The following is a 20,839-nucleotide window of genomic DNA, read 5'->3' on the forward strand; positions in this document are numbered from 1 at the left end:
GTATTTTGATTTGCAAAGGTCTCAAAGGAATGACTCAAAGGTCTCAAATTAAACTGACTAGAAAGGTCTTAAACCAGCAACATTTTTAACCTAATTATGACTTGATCTATTTATTCTTTCTCTTACTAGTGGAAGTTTCCCAAAACTGATAATGTAGACTGCATTAGCAAATTACATCATCAATACTATGCAATCATAATGAATATTTATGCTGTAGGTAAATGACTGGGAAAAAGTAAACTATTCCAGGTAGTATTTTAAAATACATGTTTCAAGGAAGTGTATGCCCTTTCTGAATGAGTTATTGGCACTGCACATCACAACTTTCTTTCCTAAGTACTGAATCCCCATCCATGAATCCATGGTGAGAATGGAGGGCAAGCTTTAGTACAGGATTGTCTTTCATCTCAGTTTAACAAGCACATATTGGCCTCCCTGTGGCACCAGTCCCAGGAGCCTGTGCCTTGTCTGGAGGTGCAGAGCAAAGAGGAGGCACCAGTGCTCAGGCCAGCTGTGTCCCCTCCAACTCCTTGTGCACCCCCAGCCTCCTCACTGCTGGGGTGAGGAGCAGGAAAGGCCTTGACTGTCAGCATTGCTCAGCAATAATAGAAACATCAGAGCTTTATCAACTGTTTCCAGCACAAATCCAAAACACAGCCCCATACAGCTACTATGAAGAAAATTAACTCTGCCCCAGCCAAAATCAGCACAACATGAGAATCACTTATCTGAGATTTTTTCTCTCTTTCTTAGCTGGTTAGTGTGGACTTTGTGTGTCTTTATGTTAAATGGAGGCATACAGGCACCTTTATCTAAACAACATAGTCTAAATATGCTTAATTCCAAGTATTTCTAAATGTAGTTTCCATCTAAAACTATAGAATGACATGAATGAAATTCTGAGACTGTCAGTCTTCCCCCACGGAAAGGGGGTCTTGGATGAATTGCTCAGACAGACATACAGTTGGTGGCATGAATTGCAGGAATGGGATCTAATCACAACCCCCACAAAATTACAGGTGGCACAACAGCACAACACACACCAGCCAGCTCTGAAACCAGCATCAGTCATGGCAGCCACATGCTCTGCACAGGGGAACACCAACCCCATCACTTCCACTGAGGTTCTCATTAAGAATGTGTATTACTTATTAATACCTTGCCACTAGCAAAGCAATTTCTTCCATCACAATTTTACTCAATATTTTCTATATACTGCAAGGAAGCAGTTTAGCGATTGTTTATTGGTTCCTTTAGCAATTATTTTCATGGAGTAATCAGAATTATTTAAATACAAATAGAAAATTTGTTTATGTAAGACTGTCAAATTTTGCTACTGTGGTGAAAATATGAACACTGAAGCTGAAATTTAGTATAATAAAGAAATACTTGGCATAAGAAATACTTTCTGTTCAGAGTTCAAAATACATTTCTGAATATATGTTTAAAATAGGCTTGCTGGGCAAGAATTTTTAAATTGTTTTACAGTTGAATAAACAAAAGTATAGAGAGATAGAAAGAAGATTACTGATTTACTGCAGATATCAGATATATCTTTCCCCTCTCAGTAGAGGATGACACTGTATATTATTTCATTTTTAAGATATAGAAGACCTGTGGTAAATTAGCATTTATATGGAAGTGTCCCTTGAGGAATTTGGCTACTTTACTATTCTAAAACAAGAAGTAACAGGTCAGCTGTGAAAGATCACTCTTCCCTGAAACTGCTCTGAAAACTTGTGTTTTCATTGCTGTCTTGAAACAAATCCCATACAACTGCCCAGTAGCAAAGATACAAGATATGCTGCTTTTTTCTAATAACCTGACATTGTATTTTTTCTATTACTTGCCTACAACCCAAATCAAAACACACTGCAGTCAGTGTGATGGTTCCCAGTGATGTGTTGAGTGAATGTATAGAAAAAAATCTAGCTTTTGGTATCCTATGGAGCTATTTATAGGGAGCAGAAAGCAGAGGATGGAGCTATAAATGTGAGTGAAATGTAGGCAGCAAAACAGGGGGACAATTTATGTATGGGTATAATATTTATAGAACTAAGGTGCAAACAAGATCTTTTCATTTGGCTTTCAAGTGGTTTCTATGCCCTAAGAGGAGGCTGATTCACAATAAGCAAATTCAGCTTTGCCAGCAAGCACCTAAGTAGGTGTGTGCATTTCTGTGGTGCTGATTAATGGCTGGGTGAATGCCATAGGACATCTAACAGCTCTAGAATACTTTTGTTGCTTAAAGTTTTCTGCTGATGGCAGCTTTTCCCTTGCTCTCTGCTAGGTTCTGGGGAAGCTGTTCCCCACCCCAAGGCCTTTGGCACCACAGTCTACAAAGAAATGACATCTGCCAACTCACACCTTCTCTCCAACAGACAATGTCAACCACCTTACCTTGAGCCACAAAGAAGCATTTGAGAAAACATTAATTCTGGCCAGAGACATCTGACTACAGCAGTATTCTCAGGATAAGTATGAAAATAAAGTCAGCAAGGCTCTCAGAAGTGCCCTACACAGGCTTTGTGCTCCTATTGAGTTCAAAGATATCAGAGTTAGCTCAATAAAGGCCAAATATCAGCTCCAGAGAGGCTCATTTCAATTTGGTAAAATTCAATTATTTTTCCAATTTCTACCTGACAGATTTTGCTCATCCTCTTCCAGATTTAAGAGGCATTACTTGTAAAACGTTCAGTAAATCTGAGTCTCAGAGTTAAGGAACAGGCTATGACCATAAAACACAGCAAAGAGAATAGATAACCATGATATGACTAATCTGAGACAGAACAAATACAAATCAAAAGAAACATCCAATTGTAAAGTCACTGTTGCCTCAGAGATTCTGATAAACAGAATGGCTGCCTCTGTCCTTTTCACATTCAGACATTTGCTGCCTTTCAAACATTCAAGTCCATTTTTTTTCTCTTAACAATATTGAATGATTTGATGCTTCAGATAGTGGTTTGTAAAAAGCATTTTCTTCACACCCCTTCCTCACATGCACCTGATATGGTAAAAGAATAAACAGTATAATCATATATTGTTTTCTACTCATCTTTCTTCAACAATATCTTGGCTTCTGCACAAAGTTGACAAGATATTTTTCTGTTCTACTATTTGCTGTGGAGACTGTTTGCTGCTTTACTATTTGCTGTTTTTATTTATTTCCAGTCAATCCTGCAACATTTCTTCTGTTAATGGAGATAATATTTTTTGGCATTGAACTGAGTGTTTAATTTGTGATATTTGCTGTTTAGGGCTAAACTCTTCATGGTGTTCTTGCAATACTAACACACATTTAGGATCTGAAGTCAATACAGGAAATCCTTATTTGTATGAGGAAGGCAGAGGCAGATTTCAGTAAAAGCATCTACAAACTAAGTTTCTGGAGCAGGCTGTTCCTCAAGGGCAGCCCCTATGTTCTTATGCTCATTTTGTCTCTCATATGAACCCAAAGGAGAAGTTACATATTGTTAAAAAATTCTTGAACTCCAGCTACAGACTTATTTCCAATAACAGGCTGTAGGCCTGCAGCATTGCTCACATGTAGCACAGACCCCATCCAGCAGTAGCCTCTGAGGATCCCATGGGAGTAGAGAAGGTGAAGTTTCACCCAGTGACCTCTGCCTGTAATTTCTTCACTGTATCAAGTTCTGAGGAAAAGCCTTGGATTCCTACTGATGAGCTATGGATTTTTAAAAATATCCACAAAGCAAAAATCAAGCAGATGAATCAGAGTTAAATGCTACCCTCACAATTCATTGCTTCACTGTGACACTGCAATCAGCATTTATTTACTGTAATTAGTTTTATGAGTAACCACAGGGAAAGAGAAAAAAAAAAAACAACCAGTACTTTTGGATGTGATCATATGAGGAAATATGTCCATATAAAAAAAGGGAATAAAGAGGAGGAAAAAGGACTTCCCCTGCCATGGGAGCAAGCCAGGGGAAGCAAGCTAAGAGGCAGGACCCTGTAGGTCTCAGATTCAGTCAAAGAGAAAACAGAAAGTTTCTAACCAGGCAGAAGCCTGAGAAACTGTTAAGAAGAATATAAATAAAGTTCTTTATCTCTCTTCTTATTCACATTGTTTATAGTTAGGTTTTGCTACTGTACATCATTCATTGCACACCAATAGTGTGTGGTGTTTTCACTTCAGGACCAATGGAGTTGGTCTACATGAAGCTCTGTATAAAAGAGCAGTGTATTTTGAAATAAATCAGAGTTCTTTTCTCTCACCTTCTGAACAGAGTCTATTCATTCCCATCCTACCTCAACAGCATCAGGACCCATGTGAGATGCTGGGCTGGGGTGCAGAGGGCAGAAGTGAGTGCTTCAGTGGTACTGCCTTGTGCAACTTAAATAAAGCAATTTTATCCCTCTTCACATCTCATTTGTAACCTGGAAATATCAGCAGCTTTCCATTCCTCCTCTTCCTCCTATCCCACTTACTCTTTGAAGTCTGCAGCTGCACCTCCACTTTGGTGTGTTTTCATCCTGTGCCAGCACAGCTCGGCTGCACGCACGCAGCTGCAGCAGCACCAAATCCCTGCTGCAAACCAGGGAGGAAATGTCACTGCTGAGAGCTGCCAGCTCACCTCCCACCCCCTACCTGCCTCTGCTTGCCTCTGTGGGGCATCAAACAGTGCCCTCAGCCTCAAGTATGAGTCCGTGGGCAAGGGCGAGGTTTCTTCTTCTGCAGACTCTGCAGGGTACTGGAGGCTTCCACAGACATTTTATTAGCTTTAGATTTTAACTGAGTATCTCAATAGTGAGAAGTAGAACCTACTTATGTTGTAATTAAATATGCCAGAATTAACCTAATGTTTTTACTGACACTTAAATTAGCATTCATGGGGCATAAACCACTGTGAATAAGCTAATGAAATTATTCATTTGTTGATTTCCCTATGCATGTTGATAATTATATACCAAGAACCCAATGATTATTTAACAGCCTCATTTATTTTAAGGAAGCTGTTGTCTTTCATAAAGCATTGGCCAGCTACTATGCAGCCCTTCATAAATTTCTGATTAACCTCTTAAGCATCTTAGGCATTTTTGTGAGAAAAACAGCAGCATCTATATGGAGACAACTTCTACTCATTTGCTCACCTTGCAAAGGTTTCTTGGCCCCTGCCCCTTGCAATTGAATCCTGCTGATGCAGTTCATTACTTCCAGCCTGCACTGACATTTCTCACAGTCATTTGGTGCTTTGTCAATGCTCTGTAAAGGAGAAGATGAAGCCATAACTCTCCTTATCTCTTAACCAAGCCCATACAAGTAATCATAAACCAGATCATTTGCTCTCAGCATGATTTTGAACAAATGTCAGAAGTTGCCGTTATTCTCCATGAGACAGAATTTCAATTCTCCGTCAGACAAGAGCTGTCCCTCTGCTACTGGATTTGGCAGAGGCCACCAGAAACCAGTGACTGGCAGCTTTCCCACCCACAAGCATTGTTGGTGCTTAGCCAGCCTCTCTGGATATTTCTGACCCATGTGAGACAAGCAGGTCAGTGCCATTACCTCTTTTTAGAAGTGGGCACTTGAGGCACAGAGCTGAAATGGCTGTTGAAGGTCACCCACAAAGCCTGATGGAGGAATGGAGGACATGTTTTCCTCTCCCCTAGATTAGATTAAATCCTTCAATTTTGGGGGAAAGTGAGTATCCTTGCCCAGCCTGCTCCTACAGTTGCAGGAGGTTTCAGTGGGATAAGGAGATGTGGATCTGTCTTGGAGAAACTTTCCCTGCTTTTTCAAAGCAGGTATCTCCAATTTTCTTGGTGGAACACAGTGCTGGGGTCACTAGGACACACTGTTTGGGTTCAAACTGCACAGTCTCAGTATGCACAGAGAAGAAGCACTTCTAGATCAGCCTTGCACAGGCAAGTCCATTTCTTTCCCTATCACAACCAAACTGCAACAGGACAGTACTGATGAATATGGCAGCCTCCATTTCTGCCACAACTGAATGACAATGTCACCATCTGCTAAACAGTGTCACAGTTACTGGTCTTATTTTGCATTGCAGTACTTTTCAAACCATAACCCATGTGCCCTTGAGGTCTGTTAGCAGTCTGGAACTAGCAGATTTTCCACAGTAAACATCCTTACAAATTCAACAATTAGAAGTTAGATGCTATGGCTACTGGGCAGTACATCAAATGAGTCAGCCCCAAAATGATTTGGGATTGTCTGGATCTTTATTAACAAATGGAAAAATATCTGCATCCTAGCTTGTGTTCCAGGTTTGGTTTTGTCATCATTTGTAAATTAGAAGAAAGATAGTGGGTATCAAAAGGAGCATTACATTACAAGGAATGGAAAATATAAAAGGAGGAAAGAAAGGAGTCATAATGGTGGAAAATCATGAAGGATGCAGCTTTGATGTCAGATGAAGTGTTGGGTAAATCCTGTACAAGTGTTTAGGGGAATGAGGCTATTCCTAGGCCTGGGTGTGCTCAGAGGTATCTCTTGTCAGGGTGAGCTCAGGAAATCACTGTACTCTGAGTCTCCAGTGAGCTCTTGAGCTTCCCCTGGTCCTTTCCTAGCAGTGCCTTAATACTGCAGAGAACTTACAGTGGCTGCTGTGACACCCAGTGAGGAAAGACTCACCAAGGGGAATCACAATACCCTGGGACTGGTTAAAGCCTCTCCCGTTGTTTTCTACTTCCCTAAGTAGCAACAACACATGTTCAGTGACACTGGTGCACCAAGTGGAGTTTTGTAGTGATGACTCTGCAATCTCACTAGCTCACAAACACAAAACTGATGAATAGCACTGCTGATCTTTATCCTGAGCAACTCTCCTTCATGCTGTGCTATTCCCGGTCTGGGATGCATCACTAGGACGTGTTTGGAATGAGAATCAGCAACCTGCACAGTGCAGTGCTTTAGCTGCTTGGAATGGGATATACCAACATTTGTTTCTCCTTCTGCCACCTCCCAACTATGCATGAGCGCTTCAGAGGGAAAAAATGCTTCTGATTTCATTAATGATGTGTTAACCTGGTGGTGTGAAGCAACCAAAGGAACACTGAATTTCAAGTGTGCAAAACCAAAGTGTGGAAAGTGATAGAAGCAGATAAGATTTGTGCTGCTTGGCTTTCTATCAAATAAGGTAGAAATTACTCCTGCACAAGAACAATAGCAATGTATTTACTCTTGAGAGGTGAGTCAAAAGAGTTCAGCCCAAGTAGAGTTGCTTTGGCACATTCTGATATGGGCAATCAAATGTTGAAGCAGAATCTCTTGTTGGCACCTTTCAGCAGCAACTCTGCCCTAAGAAAGCTTAGTGCCAATTCTTCAGATAAGTTTTATCAGTATAACATATAGTTGGATCAAAGAATAAATTCATGGCTCTTACCATACCAACATCCAGGCTCACGTCACTTTTAGAATCATAGACCAGGTCAGGAAGGAACCTTGGAAAGTCACCTGGGGCAACCTTTTGTGGAAAGGGGAGCCTGGATGAAATTACTTGGCATCATATCCTATCACACCTTGAAAATCTCCATTGATGGGGACTTCATCACACTCCTGAGGACGTTGTTGTAGTCATTGGTTGTTTTCACTGTAAAAAAAAATCTTTCTTATACTAGGATGGAATGATGCCCTATGATACTGCCCCAGCAGAAGCCAATTCTATTTTTCTAGTCATTTTTTTCCAGTGCACTGCTCCTTCTGGCTTCTAGCAAAGAATATCATGACACTTGACAGGCATTTGGGTTGTTGAGAGTGGCTGATAGTTGCTACTCCTGCAGCAAACAACTGGCTTCACTCTGCCACCACAGGACACGTGATGAAATAACTTTCCAGTGTTCAACACGAGTACAAGGTTTCTACAATCACTTTACTACAGTCGCATGATTTTCTCTTTTTTTTTTTGTCATTTCGTTTTCAGATATAAATGCTTTTGTTAATAGAAAGACCCGGACTGTCATTAACTGAAGTCCATTTGCCCAGGGAAAAGCACTCACCTACATTTACAGTCACCTCACCTCAGTTCCTTCCTAAACCTCTCCCTGCTGTGATGCTTCACCACCTGCATTATGATGTTAATGCTCTGCACGAGGAGATAGTGGAAGAGCTCCCCTAGGAAGGACAGCACCTGAGGCACCAGGTGCTTGTTCTTATCTGTGTTGTGCTTGGGCCCCCTCACTGTGTCACATCCCCTCTGTACAGATGACAATTCTTGCCTTCTGCTATTCCTATGTCAAGCAGAGGATCTCTGGCTCATCAGACATCCCTCTGCTACCCCAGCACTGACAAGGGCACAAACCCATTTAGGTTACAGATGTGAGCTGTCACCATCACAGTAATAAAGCTAACTGATGATTTTTCATCAAGTGAGCAATCAGGTGAGCAATACATTCATTGTCTCCTTCACCTGCCCCAGTTGTACTGATGCCTGGTTTTTGGTGCTGAACTAACAAGTTCTGACAGACCATATTTATGAAAAGGCAAAGGCTCTATTCTCCATCCAGGGTAAGCATTTCCAACTTACTCCGAGAGATACAGAGTTTACATCCTTGACCAGCAAATCAGATCCTAAAGCAGATCATTAGGGAGTTAAATATTAGTTTTAATATTTTTAGAGCCTCCTAGAAGGACCCATCGATACATTTTTCCCCAACCTAAGCAGCTGGATTTATGTTACTAAGCCAACTCACTTCACAGTAAAAATGTACAAGAGAAAGTACTGCCATGGAGTTTTAAAGTCCATCCATTTTTCTGTGAAAGTCTGACAGAAATAAAATGGAGAGACCTTTAAAAGGGAGCCCATATGATTGAAGTTAATAAAATATTTATGCCAGATACACACCTGAAAGAGAAAATCTAGACTTTTTATATTTAATAGAATTCAAATGATAACTGAATCCATTTGAAGAAGGCATCACTAGAATGCTTTTCTACATGATTATAAATATTTAACTGTTCCAAAAGACAAGCACAAGCCCATTGTAACATAGGAATTTGTGTGGCTATAATAGCTCATCTCTAGAGAGGTCTCTCTTCCTCCACTAAATATGGGGGTCAGGGGTTTTGGTGTGGCTAGACACCATGACACTAATTCTACCCTCAATTTTTAAAAAAAATCTAACAACAGAAAGGCAAACATTTTTTAGTAACAGCAAAATGAACTTGAGAAGTATCTTCCTTGAAGAATCAAGGGTGTTATTGACTCATTTATTGCTTTGTCTGCCTCTGCCAGTCTTGCAGCTTTGACAAATTTAATAGGTCAGTGTGGCTTCCAGTGTAAAATAGCAGCAATTACAATTGTTCTCAACTTTTAAATTATAGGCAGTATTGTTTTGCTGTCATTATTACTGATGTAATGATGATTCATACCCCAAAGGCATTCTGATTCGCTACTGTTCATCTTAACCAACCAGATGACTTTTATTTAACAGGCTAGGGAATTAAAAAGGGAAATTTAAGGAAATAATTTATAACAGACATGAAAACATCCAGAAAACTTTGCCTTTGAAACATTGAGGTGATTAAATCTAATGTTTGCTCATAATTTTTAATGGCATAATAAGTCATAATAGAAAAAAAAATATTATTTGATCTGAAAAGGTTGGAAAGAGAGATAAATCAAATTACTTAATAGGAATTCTTATCTGTATGCGTGCCCACAGAAATGCCAGATTACAATGGATTAGGTATATCCATGCTTAATTTGGAAATTTCATTTGTGAGATGTGTTTAACCTGTATTTAACCTACAGGCATAAAAACAGTTTTTGCTTTGCTATTTAACAACCAGTTTAGAATCCACATGACAAAGCTAGCCAGGGAAACTTAAAATGAAATAGAGAAAATTATTTTAGCTATTTTGAATGGTTTGGGGTATAATGCACTTAGCTCAGAGCTGAAGATTTGAATCAATTAATATAAGGGCATTTAAGGTCACCTTCACCAGGCAGAAAATAAAAATACAGACCCTTTTGAGAAAGTCTTCCCAAAATGGCCAAGGTCCTGCTGGGAAAGAGCCCTCTGAAAAGCTGAGCAATGAGATATTTAACTGAATGTCTAAGAGCCATCAGGTGGATGTGAACAATATGCTGAGGAGCCTTGAAAGAAAGACAGCTGTTGACAGAGTCATTGGAGATCCAGCTAAAAAAGTACAGACTTAGCACTGTTCATTCAGACCATGGCAGAGATAAGTACAGCACCTTATCAGTGTGAGAAAAGCCAATTTCCTGTGCTGGCCTCAGCCCAACTGACAGTGACCCAGAAATCCCAGGGGGCTTCTGCAGGCACAGGAGTCTTGCTGCATGATGCCTATCACCTAGCTGGAAGGAGACACTGCAAGTCAGCAAAGGTTTTTAATGAAATCAACAGAATTTATTCAGGCTTTTGCTGTGGCTTTTTTCAGCAAGCTGGATAGCACCCATTAATAGCAGAGGGGCTTCACTCTGGGAAGCAGAACTAGAGAGCCAGAAGTCTGTAGTGCTATCACTGAAATCACACTGAAAGGAAAAGCAAAAAAAGCATCAAAAGGGCACTTTTATTTCCCTCTTCAGTTAAATTATTAAGATGCAATGTTTTGTCTTGTTCTACAAATGATGTTTTCTCAGCCAGCAGTGATTTTCCCAAAGAAATCATTTACATCTGACCATCTCATCAGCTCTCTTCCCACTAGCTCCGTTTCCAAGTTTGACAGCTCGCACCCTAATGCCTCTAAATATTGGGAAAGGCAGTACCTTCTGCATCAACCACCAGTTCAAGCAGCCAGAAACCCAACCCAAAGTTGTGTATTTATGCAGTTAGAGAACATGCCAAGGCTTCTGAGAAAACAGATACACATTTTAACCTGTTTTCATTATTTATGTTGTCTTTTAGTCAATGCTCTGTGCATAACTGGCCAGTTACCTTCCCCCCTTGCAAGAAAATCCCTGCATTGAGAAAAACAAGAAAACATTTTTATAATGGATTTTTGGAAATTAATAAAAAGTCAGATGCTCACCTGGCAAAAGGCCAGTATGTGCTTCATATTAATTGCACAATATTTATTCCACATGAAAATGTGACCCACTCTCTAAGGAAAGCCTTAAAAATTCAGTAACCCTGAAAATTATACATAAAATTGTTTTTTTTCCCAAAGGCGTAGAATATCTCTTTAAAATTCTATAAATCTCTGTTGCAGGGTAAATAATGTTCAGCCTTTAACAAACACCAGACAAATCTTACAATCTCTGGAAATGAGAGGTCCTTACTGCTCTGCAGCAGCACCTACATCTGCTGGCAGCAGCCCCTGGGCTCACTCTGCCCAGGATGCAGAGGAGGGAGCCCCGTGTGTGTGAGCAGGAAGATTCTCTTGGTCTCTTAGCCTTCTCAGGAGGAGAGGATCAGACATTTTTTCCTCCATAAATACACTGAACAGCCAGAGCAAAGTGGTCCTGCTGCCATCTCAGCTACCAGCACCTGCCACAGCACTATGAGACATCCTCCCCAAGCTGCTGGAAATGTGCAAACAAGCTGCAATGCATTATCATGAAGCCATTGATCAGGAAAAGCCATTGATGTCTCATATGCATATTTTTGTGCATCAAATATTTGTTTTACCCTACCAAGCCTGTAGAGAAAGAACTGCAACAACTAGAGGGCCCTGGCTTTGCAAGCTGTGGTATAATTAAAGAAAAAACACTTAAATTAGTGTGGTGTTTCTGGTTTTCAACACTTGTTCAACAAGCCCTGAATAATTCAGCAGTACCTTTGCTTCTTATGAATAATGTACTGATCTTGAATTTGAGCCAGTAAAAACTTACTTTGCATCACTGAATTTTTTGTAAGCAGTGATGCTTACAGATAAATGTCCAATGGGTTTAGAGTATAAGTTTGTTTTGCCTGTACTCCAATATAGCCATACCCTTATGAATTAACACCTTACCATTACTTAAATGCTCCCATGACACTTTTGACTGGAGTTTTCCATATCCTGAGGTGGTTGTTAGCTTGACTGCCTGAGACTGCTCAAGAGTCACAGAATTTGCTGCTTTGTCCTCTTCCTACTAATTCCTGGGCACCTTAACTTACTTTTTTGATCACTGTTGAGCAACCAAGACAATCACCACACAGTCACAGCCCACGTAAACTACTCCTGAATGGCAACGGTCAGCTCAGAGCCAAACATTTTGTACATGATGTTAGGACTGGTTTTCACCACATATATCCCTATACAATTACAAACAGTGGAATCTCGTGGTTTTCTGCAGTCACTATGCCTCCAAAGATCTTTCTTGAATTCTTCACACATGGTCTGATTTTTTATTGCCTCCAGGAGCTTACTATGAATATATTGAACAAAGCACTCAGCTGCCTTGGCCATAAAATCATTCCATCCTTCCTCTGGCTATTCATTCCTCTACTCCATTCAAGTCAAAAGAACTGAATTTTGGAGAAAGATGAAAGACAGAAATTGGTAAGTCAAGGTGTAGAAAAATTAGGAGCAGATAGAAGATTTCATGCAAATATATACAGCTGGGAAAGGAGGCAGCTTTTGTCCCAGCCTTACACTGTCTAACTGGGACATCCCACATGCAGCCCTTGTGCTGTGGTGGGACAGTACAGGGCCACTTCTCTGCAACCCTGCTCTACACAGGTGTCCTTGTGTGCCTGCCAAGGGGAGACAAGACTGAGTGAAAATTTAACAGTGTAGAAATCCATTTGGATTTAGGTGAAATGTGCTGCTTTGAGCTTGCTAACATAAGTAAAATATGCTGTTTATTCTGGTAACTGCAGCACTAGCAAAACTGCCCCAGCTGAGGAGAAAGAATGCAAATTCTGAAGCTGAAGAGATAAGAGATAAGGAAGACTCCTCGGGCCTTGAAACAGCAGAGTGACCCAGGAGTTCTTTCTGTACTTTCTGAAAAAAACTGAGTACAAGTGTAACTAGCTGTAAGTGTAATGCAAAATCAGCACAATGAATATGCATGAACCTATTGTGAAATTCTATGCATATGTAAATTCGTAAGAGTGATAAAAAAGGATCGGGAGTTTTCAGGGCCAGGAATGTCCTTTGAAGGGGAAAGATCCCTCACACGCGTCCAGCGCTGTAATAAACATACTGTCCCTACAAACCTTTATTGGAATTGTGGGGTTTTGATTTTTCATCTGCATTTCAGAGGGCAGCACCTCAGGCTGTGGGAGCTTGGAAGTGTTGCTGGCTGAAAACATTTCAGGCTCAAAACGTTGGAGGGAAGGGGCAGGTCTGGCCTTGGCTCTGGTGAGGTGATGCCCTGCCCTGCACACCCAAACCCCAAACCCGTATCCCAGCTCTGCAGTGGCTGCCAATCCCTGGCACACCAGAGGCAACACTCCACACCCATCTCTGGAGCCCCTAGCCCAGCTCCTGAGAGGCCAAATGACCAGAAGTGCTACCTAAGGGGAAGGACCCAGGAAAGCCAAAGGTTATTTAATCTGAGACACGAGGCAGGCATATGTCTTGACCCTGCCTTCTCTTAGAATTTCTAACAGCTGAACACTGCTAGAACCAGGAATGGTAGTTATGCTTGTTCTTTTTAAAATCTTTACTGCTTTTCTCACCTTTCCTCTTCTTCTAATTCCCTTTTGGGATTTTGAGAAACTTAAAATCAGACAGGCTTAGAGTTTGCTAGTTGAATGGGCTAAGTTAATGCTCTGAGAAGTGCTTTATGTTGATTGAATGCTGCTCTAAATTTTTTGTCGAAGTTCTTTGATTTTCTAAAGTTGCTTTGATCTCTTGAGAATATGACTAGTATTTTTCTTGTGTGTCTAAGTCAGAGTACATGAACAACTAAGTCCTTTTAAGTCTCTCATTGAGAGAGACTTTGGGGGCCTTACACAAAGCCTGAAGGGGTTTGGTTTACCTTAGTGCTGAGCAGTGGCAACTGTCGCTGCAACTCCCTAGCTGGGTAATAATTGGCATTGACTCGATGATTCTAGAAGGCTGATCAATTGCTTTATTATACTATATTATTCTATTTAGAAACACTCATTGCTCTTGTTGACAGTCTGATACTGACTGACCAGACTGGTCCTTGAAATCTAAACACTATCACCATTAGCCAATTAAGAAATCACCCTTTGGTAAACAAATCTCCATAACACATTCCACATGTGCACAATAACAAGCGTAGAAAGTGAAGATAAGAATTCTCATTTTTTTCCTCTGGTATTCCCAGAGCCTTCCCCAGGACAATGCCTGGGAACGTTGTACCTGCTGCTCTCTGTGGAGAGAGCTGCTGCCACAGGCACCACGGTCAGTGCCTGCACCCGGAAAAGGAATTCTGCTTGCCAGCAAGTGAATTAATTTGAATAAATAAATCCACATCCTGACTCCATCCAGAGCCTGGCATCTTTACAAAACAACAGCATCTCTTCAAAACTAATTGCTTGGGGCTGATTGCAGAATATTGTCCCTTTGGCATGTCAGGTTCCATGCACGCAGGCCATGCCTCCTGGTCCAGAAAAATGCTGCCTGGCTCAGAGCTCGAGCCTGTGTTAAGACAGTCACCAGCAACGACACCTCCTGCACCACACCTCCATGGCAGGAGGTCTGGGGCCCTCCACTCATCCCTATACACCATGGAAAGGAGGAGGGAGGTAGATGGAGCTCTGGGACATGTGCTAGATTCCTTCCCCGTGCCTTAGAAAAGCACCAGCCGCCAAATGCAACACCTTGCATTCATTCATTCTCTTCCTCTGTGCCCAGGGTTTATCTGACATTATAGTCCACCTCTATTCAAGCTCTAACACAATGCATCAAGGGTCAGTTTAAGGGAATAAGATGCAGAATTTAGAAAAGAATACTAAAGTAAAATTCCAGGAGTCTCACAACTGTTCCAAATCCTTATTGCTAAAGCCCCTAAATACACCATACCTTAAGATCAACATTATCACAGCTGAGGTGCATTTTATTTGTAATAAATTCTCCTAAAAACTGTATTATTAACCAGCACAAACATTGCCAGTAGTGCCTCTGACAAGAAACTTCAACACCTTTCTTACATAACAGTCTCTGCTCCTTCTGGCACTTTTCATTTGCATCTTTTCCACTCACTCAAGTTTGAATATTGTATTACACCAAAGGGAATACAGTAACCTCTTTGCAGACCTAAGTCTAAAAGAAACTTTTAGGCATTTCAGTGGAAGAAAAGAAATCTTCCAGTTAGAGACCCATAAAAATCAGCGGGTATCAGGCAAACATTTCCATTTTAATGAAATTACACTCTTCACTGGGAAAACATTCCACCTGAAGATTGAATTTATTCTAAATAGTGTGAAATACTGCAAAATACAAAACATTTCAAATGCCTGCATGCAGGTGATGACCATTTAGTTCTGGTCATTCACCTGTGAGGAATGACTGGTTTGCAACACAAATGCAGGGAACACCTGGATCATACCAATGCAACCAGCCCATTATTCTCAAAAACATGGAAGAGACTCTCCACATCAGATATGCAGGTGCACTGTGGTGTCTGTCCTGAGAGCTCAGCTGCCCAGCAGCCCTGGTGCAAATTGTACTCCAGGAGAACCTGCTAGACAGACCCAGGAGACAGCTCTCTCTCCCAAAACTATCATAATGGCTCAGGTTTTCATTTTGCCCTCTTGTTTCTTATTCATTTATTTGTGTTTATACCAAGAACTCCAAGGCAACACCCAAGATTTTACAACAGTTCATACAAAGGTTTCAATAAATAGAAATGAAATTTAATTGCTCACCAAGATGCATAGTCCTCATCCTGCCTCCAAGTTACATTTGATCTCATGTCCATGTTATGTAAAAGGTAAATGACATCATGGACACCTCTGGTGCAGGTTTAACTCGGCAGCATATCTGTGCTTGGTCTTACAGTGCACTGAAGATGCTTTCTGCCCAAAACAGGGTGCTCTGAAGCAATCTCTGAAAGGCCCCCTTGACCTGGCTCCTTTTCCTCCTCCCAGATTTCAAGCCCAGGCTGTACCCAAGCCCCAGCAGACAAGTACCTGCACGCTTCTCTGCACTGGCAGCCCATCTTCTCTCAAATGGCAACTATGCCTCACCATTTTCTTTTCTAATTACCACAGAGAGGTAAATTCTTTTTCTATCAGCATCCTTATTAGAGAGAGAGAGTCTGAATGGGTGAATCCTGGTTGTGGTTTCTCTGTAAGGCTGCTGGTCTCATAGGCTCACTTCTGGTGATCTGCTCATTTCTGGTCTTTGCATTTTCTTGGTCTTGACCAGCATTAGGGTCAGGTTCAACCTGAAAAGCCTCTGTACAAAGGCACAGGAAATGATTACTCCAAATGGGAAAGCCTCATGAAATGGTAGACCCCAACAACCTGGAGAACTAATTGCAACACAATTCTGGTTCTCTCTAAGCCTAATATTTCCATTTGCTTTTATAATCATAGATATGTTCCTTGCTCCCCATCATCTCTTGTTTGTTTAGACACTGTTGCAAACACTTGTCAGCAACAACTTTCCTGCATTTAAAAATACCAGCCTCATTTCATGCTGAATTTCAAGTGTTCAGAGTCCAAGGCACCCTCAGACTCCATGGGAAAGGAGCACTCTCCAGCAGTTCAGCTCCCACAAGATAGGATCGAACTCACCAACAGCAAGTATCAGCTCTTGCTGTAGCTGCTGAAGGAGGCTCACACTGATGCAGCTGGCCCCTGGGAAACTCTAAGGATAAAACACAAAAGGATTTGTTATCTGCAGTTCCTCTGAGTTTCAGAATTTCTGAAAATCATCAGTATTCCTCTTAAGTTTAGGTCCTTGCAAGTATCCATAAGTATTCCAAATCCACCCCGATCCATCCTATGTGAGCCTTCCACCAGGCCAGCTATGATTCATAGCAATCACTGACTGTCTCATCATCCTCTGTCCTTATGTATTTTTGACCCTGACTCTTCCCTACCTCCTCCCCCAGTGCTTGCTGAAAGCCTCCTCCAGTGTCCAGCCTGAGTCCAGAGACAGCAACTCTTACCAGCTCTGCACCAGCCTCAGTGTTATCTGAGTACTGAGATGGTGCCATAGGGTTGGGCATCAGCACACTTTGAGGAAACACAGGGAAATTAGCCCACACTGAACTGTTGTCTGTCCCACTGAAAATTATTCCTCATCACTCACCCATAGAGCTACTGGGCAGGGAAAGGCCAAGGGCCTGACCCTGCCATGACTGCTGTGAAAGTCAGGGAAGAAAGGGTAAATAAGAAAGGTTCTACCTACTTCTTGCCTATGAAGAGTAGGAGGATTTCTTTCTTGATGGAGAAATCCAACCCTGCATCCTGAGGGACAGGGATCAGCATAAAGTTTCTATGGCTTACTCATAAAATCCTATAGAATCAGCATCATTCTATATACTCCCAAGGTACAGGGTTACTGTAGGATCTCTGTCTGGATGCAGGCTTTGGTATAGTGAATTCACACTGCTTCCAGATGCAAAAGAAACCTGAGATACAGGAATCTAACACAGACAGCTGGAAGAAACATGTTTTCATCATGTCAGACATTCCTCAAGGTCACCCTGTGGCTCAGGTACAACAGTTTAACCAGAATTTGTCAGCACAGCTGTCTGAAGCCCTTCCCCACAGTGCACAAACACAAAAACCAGAAAAGGAATGAAATGGGCAAAATGAGGGTTGATTTGCAAATAAATAAGAGCCCTTATGTTGTCCAAGTTTTATCCAGCAGCTTTTACATGTCACTGTGCACAGACATGTCTTTTAATATTTGCATAAAGCTGATGATGTGCAACATTTTTATTAATTAAAAGACCCACCTCCTCTCCACTTTTTTACTCACAATTATAAATACATTAAGAAGAAAATTCTCTACTCCAGCTGCAATCCCACAGCCCATTCACACACTAATTACACTGGGGGTGCCTGTAACCAGGATTACTATTCAGCAGATAGTACTTCAGAAGCTCTTGTTGCTAACATCTTTTTCACCTACCCTACAACCAGTCTTTTCCATGTGCCACCACCAGTCAACTGCAGATTATACCCCCTCCCCAGCCACTGTTTAAACCACACATTAATACCAAAGATGATTTAGAATAAAATTCTTCAGTTTTGTTCTCGCCCCTACAGACAAAAAGAAATGCCCACTCCCACTGCTGCACCTCCAGTTCAAACAGAGCCCTCAGAACCTGCCAAGCTACTCTCTTTCAGTGATCAATACTCTCCAGGCTGGATTACAAAATAATGGCTTTCAGGAGGAAACCCCAGAGGGTGCAGATAATGCTCAGTGGTTGCACAGGGATAAACTTGGCCCACAAGAGAATCACAGAATACCTTGGGTTGGAAGGGACCCACAAGAGCAATTTCATGCCAAGCCCTGCAAGCTACTGAAGGTTTAGACTGCATTTCTCACATGTGTTCCAAGAAACTCATTCCAGGGAGATCAGACCCTGCAGCTGTTATACTCCCAGCTTTCTCAGAGCCAACCAACTTAGAAAGCCAACACCTTTGGGAATAAACACACAAAAAGGAGGTGAGCAACAAATCAGATGCATTTAAAAAGCAATAGAGATCCTGGTTCTGTTTACTGCTGGCAGGCAGGCACAGAAGCAGACAAGCTCTTCTAGGAGTTCCCCCAGCTGTGGTACATCACCCACCATGTACATGATACACTGCTTGCAGCAGCTCATCCTGCTAGGAAATTCAAAATCACTTTTTCCAAGCCAGGCTTCTACCACCAAAACTCTCTTAGTGCAATTCAAGACAAGTGCCCTTCATTCTCTTCCAAGGCCAGGGGTGGAATTAGAGGATTTTTAACATTCCTTCCAACCCAGACCATTCTAGGATTCTGTGATCCTCTGACAAGAACCGACAATCCTGTAAAAGGTAAAACATGGACTTGAACACAGCAATGTTTTCAAGTTTTAACTACCAATGAACTTTTAGCTACACAGTGCTTTTCACTCCTATTCTTTCTGAAACCATCTGAACAATTGCAGTTTCATTCCAGTGAAGATTTTTATTTTCACATTAAAACAAAAAGATACCATACTCACAGAATCACATCATGACTGGGGTAGGAAAAGACCTCTACAGATGACTTAGTCCAGTCTTTTTCTCAAAACAGGGTCACCTACAGCATGTTGCTCAGTGCTGTGTCCAGTCAGGTTTTCAGTATCTCCAAGGATGGAGACTCCACCATCTCTCTGGACAACCCAGTTCAGTGTTCCATCACTCTCACAATAAAATGTTGGGTGTTTTGTTATGCTTAAATAGAATTTCCTGTCCTAACACTGAGAACTAGATCTCCCTTCTTTACTCTCTCCCAATCAAGTATTCACACATGGGTAAGGTCCCCTTGAACCTCCCCTTCTCCAGAATAAATAATCCCAGCTCTCCGAAGTCTTCTCATATGACACATGCTCCATTCCTTAACCATCTTTGTGGCCCTTTACTGGATTTGCTCCAGTATGTCCAAGTCTCTTCTGTAAAAAGGAGCCCATTTATTGGCACAGGTCCCAGATGTGGGTGTTCACCTCTTCCTCAAGGGCAATTGATGCCTCATGGTCATCTTGGGGTCTACCAGGACCCCAAGGGCCTTTCTGGGGTCAGCCCCAGCCTGTAGCAGTGCATGGGACTGCTCCTGCCCAGGGCCAGCACTTGACATATCTCTTGGTTGGACATCATGAAGATCCTGTCACATTCCTCCAGCCTGTCCAGGTCCCTCTGGATGGCAGCACAACTCTGGTGCATCAGCTGCTCCTCCCAGTCTCACATCATCTGCAAATGTGCTGACACAGCAGCACAATCAACCAGGTTCATTAACAATGAGGTTAAACAGCTCTGGCCCCAGTATCAACCCCTGGGCCACCAGTAGTGACCATCCACTGGCTGGACATGGCTCTGTGCTCAGACATTCAGGCAGTTTTCAGTCCACGTCACTGTCCATGTGCTAAAGGCAGGATAAACAACCTCCACCACTCTCTGCTTGACCACTCTGCCCATCATCCCTGTAGAAAGGTACCCAAATTCAGTGAGAACTAGAGAGAAGTGACACACAGGATATATTACATTATTTTAAAGTTTAAATAACAATGACCCTTGAATTGTGATTCAGTTTTATGCTTATCTAGAACAACACACATTCTTGGTTTGTTTAAGAATAAGCAGTTTAGAACACCAGAGTGAGGTTTGCATTACAGTCAGTCAGGTAAGTAGCTATTTATTCCCATATCTCCCCTGGAAAAGCACGCTTGCTAGAGTTCCAGCAGAGATGTTATCAAAATAAATGTGTTCTTGAGTGAAAAGAATATGCCACAGCCATTCATATGCTGACTTGTTCTTGTTGCCTCTTGCCTTAAATTCATGCTCTATATTAAGATTAAGGATAAAGACTAAGTATGTGCTCTCAAATATACATGCTAATGAAGATGGCTTCCTTTGAAGCTAGTTGAGAGGGAAATATCCTGACTTCTATCTGCTGCTGAGCTACACAATTCCCCCCCCCCAAATTTGTTCATTTCCATTTTGAAATGTGAAAAACTTTACTTCTCTGCCAAACTGCAATAAAATGCTAAATATTTCTGAAACAATCCCGAGATCACAGAGAAAACCATGCAGAGGCCAAACTTTTCAAGCAGGTTAGTCAAAGCAACAAAATGCAGTCTCTCAAGCTCTTCAACCAAAGCATTTCTGATTTTCAACACCCACTATCTGAGCCCAAAGAATACTGGCAAGGTGTATTCCTGCTGCCTGCCTTAATATCCCTAACAGTCCACATATCCCCATGAGGTTTTAATATGTTGGTTAATTTGATAACATTTTGAAGCATTTTTTCCTTATTTCTAACAATTTCTTAGAAGTGAATTCTCATCCCTTTTTCAGTTATCTG

At 41.6% G+C, this 20,839-nt stretch overlaps 1 protein-coding gene across 11 annotated transcripts in view; it reads right to left on the reverse strand.

Annotated features, from left to right (window-relative positions):
• TMEM65 (transmembrane protein 65) overlaps positions 1 to 20,839 on the reverse strand; it is a 100,313-nt gene that overhangs the window by 41,945 nt on the left and 37,529 nt on the right. For 10 of the 11 annotated variants that reach the window (XR_014953045.1, XR_014953044.1, XM_085572531.1 and 7 more), the window contains one exon: positions 5,119 to 5,230. Coding sequence is in view for 9 of the 11 variants with exons in the window: in XM_085572531.1 (XP_085428657.1) it covers positions 5,119 to 5,230 (112 nt within the window). In the remaining 2 variants the exon portion in view is untranslated. Of the gene's footprint in view, positions 1 to 1,890; positions 4,556 to 5,118; positions 5,231 to 20,839 lie in introns of those variants that run through there. The other variant, XM_085572538.1, reaches the window with a different exon arrangement.

Source organism: Lonchura striata, chromosome 2 (assembly GCF_050655825.1).
Source record: "Lonchura striata isolate lonStrDom1 chromosome 2, ASM5065582v1, whole genome shotgun sequence".
In the NCBI taxonomy this organism is placed as follows: Eukaryota; Metazoa; Chordata; class Aves; order Passeriformes; family Estrildidae; genus Lonchura; species Lonchura striata.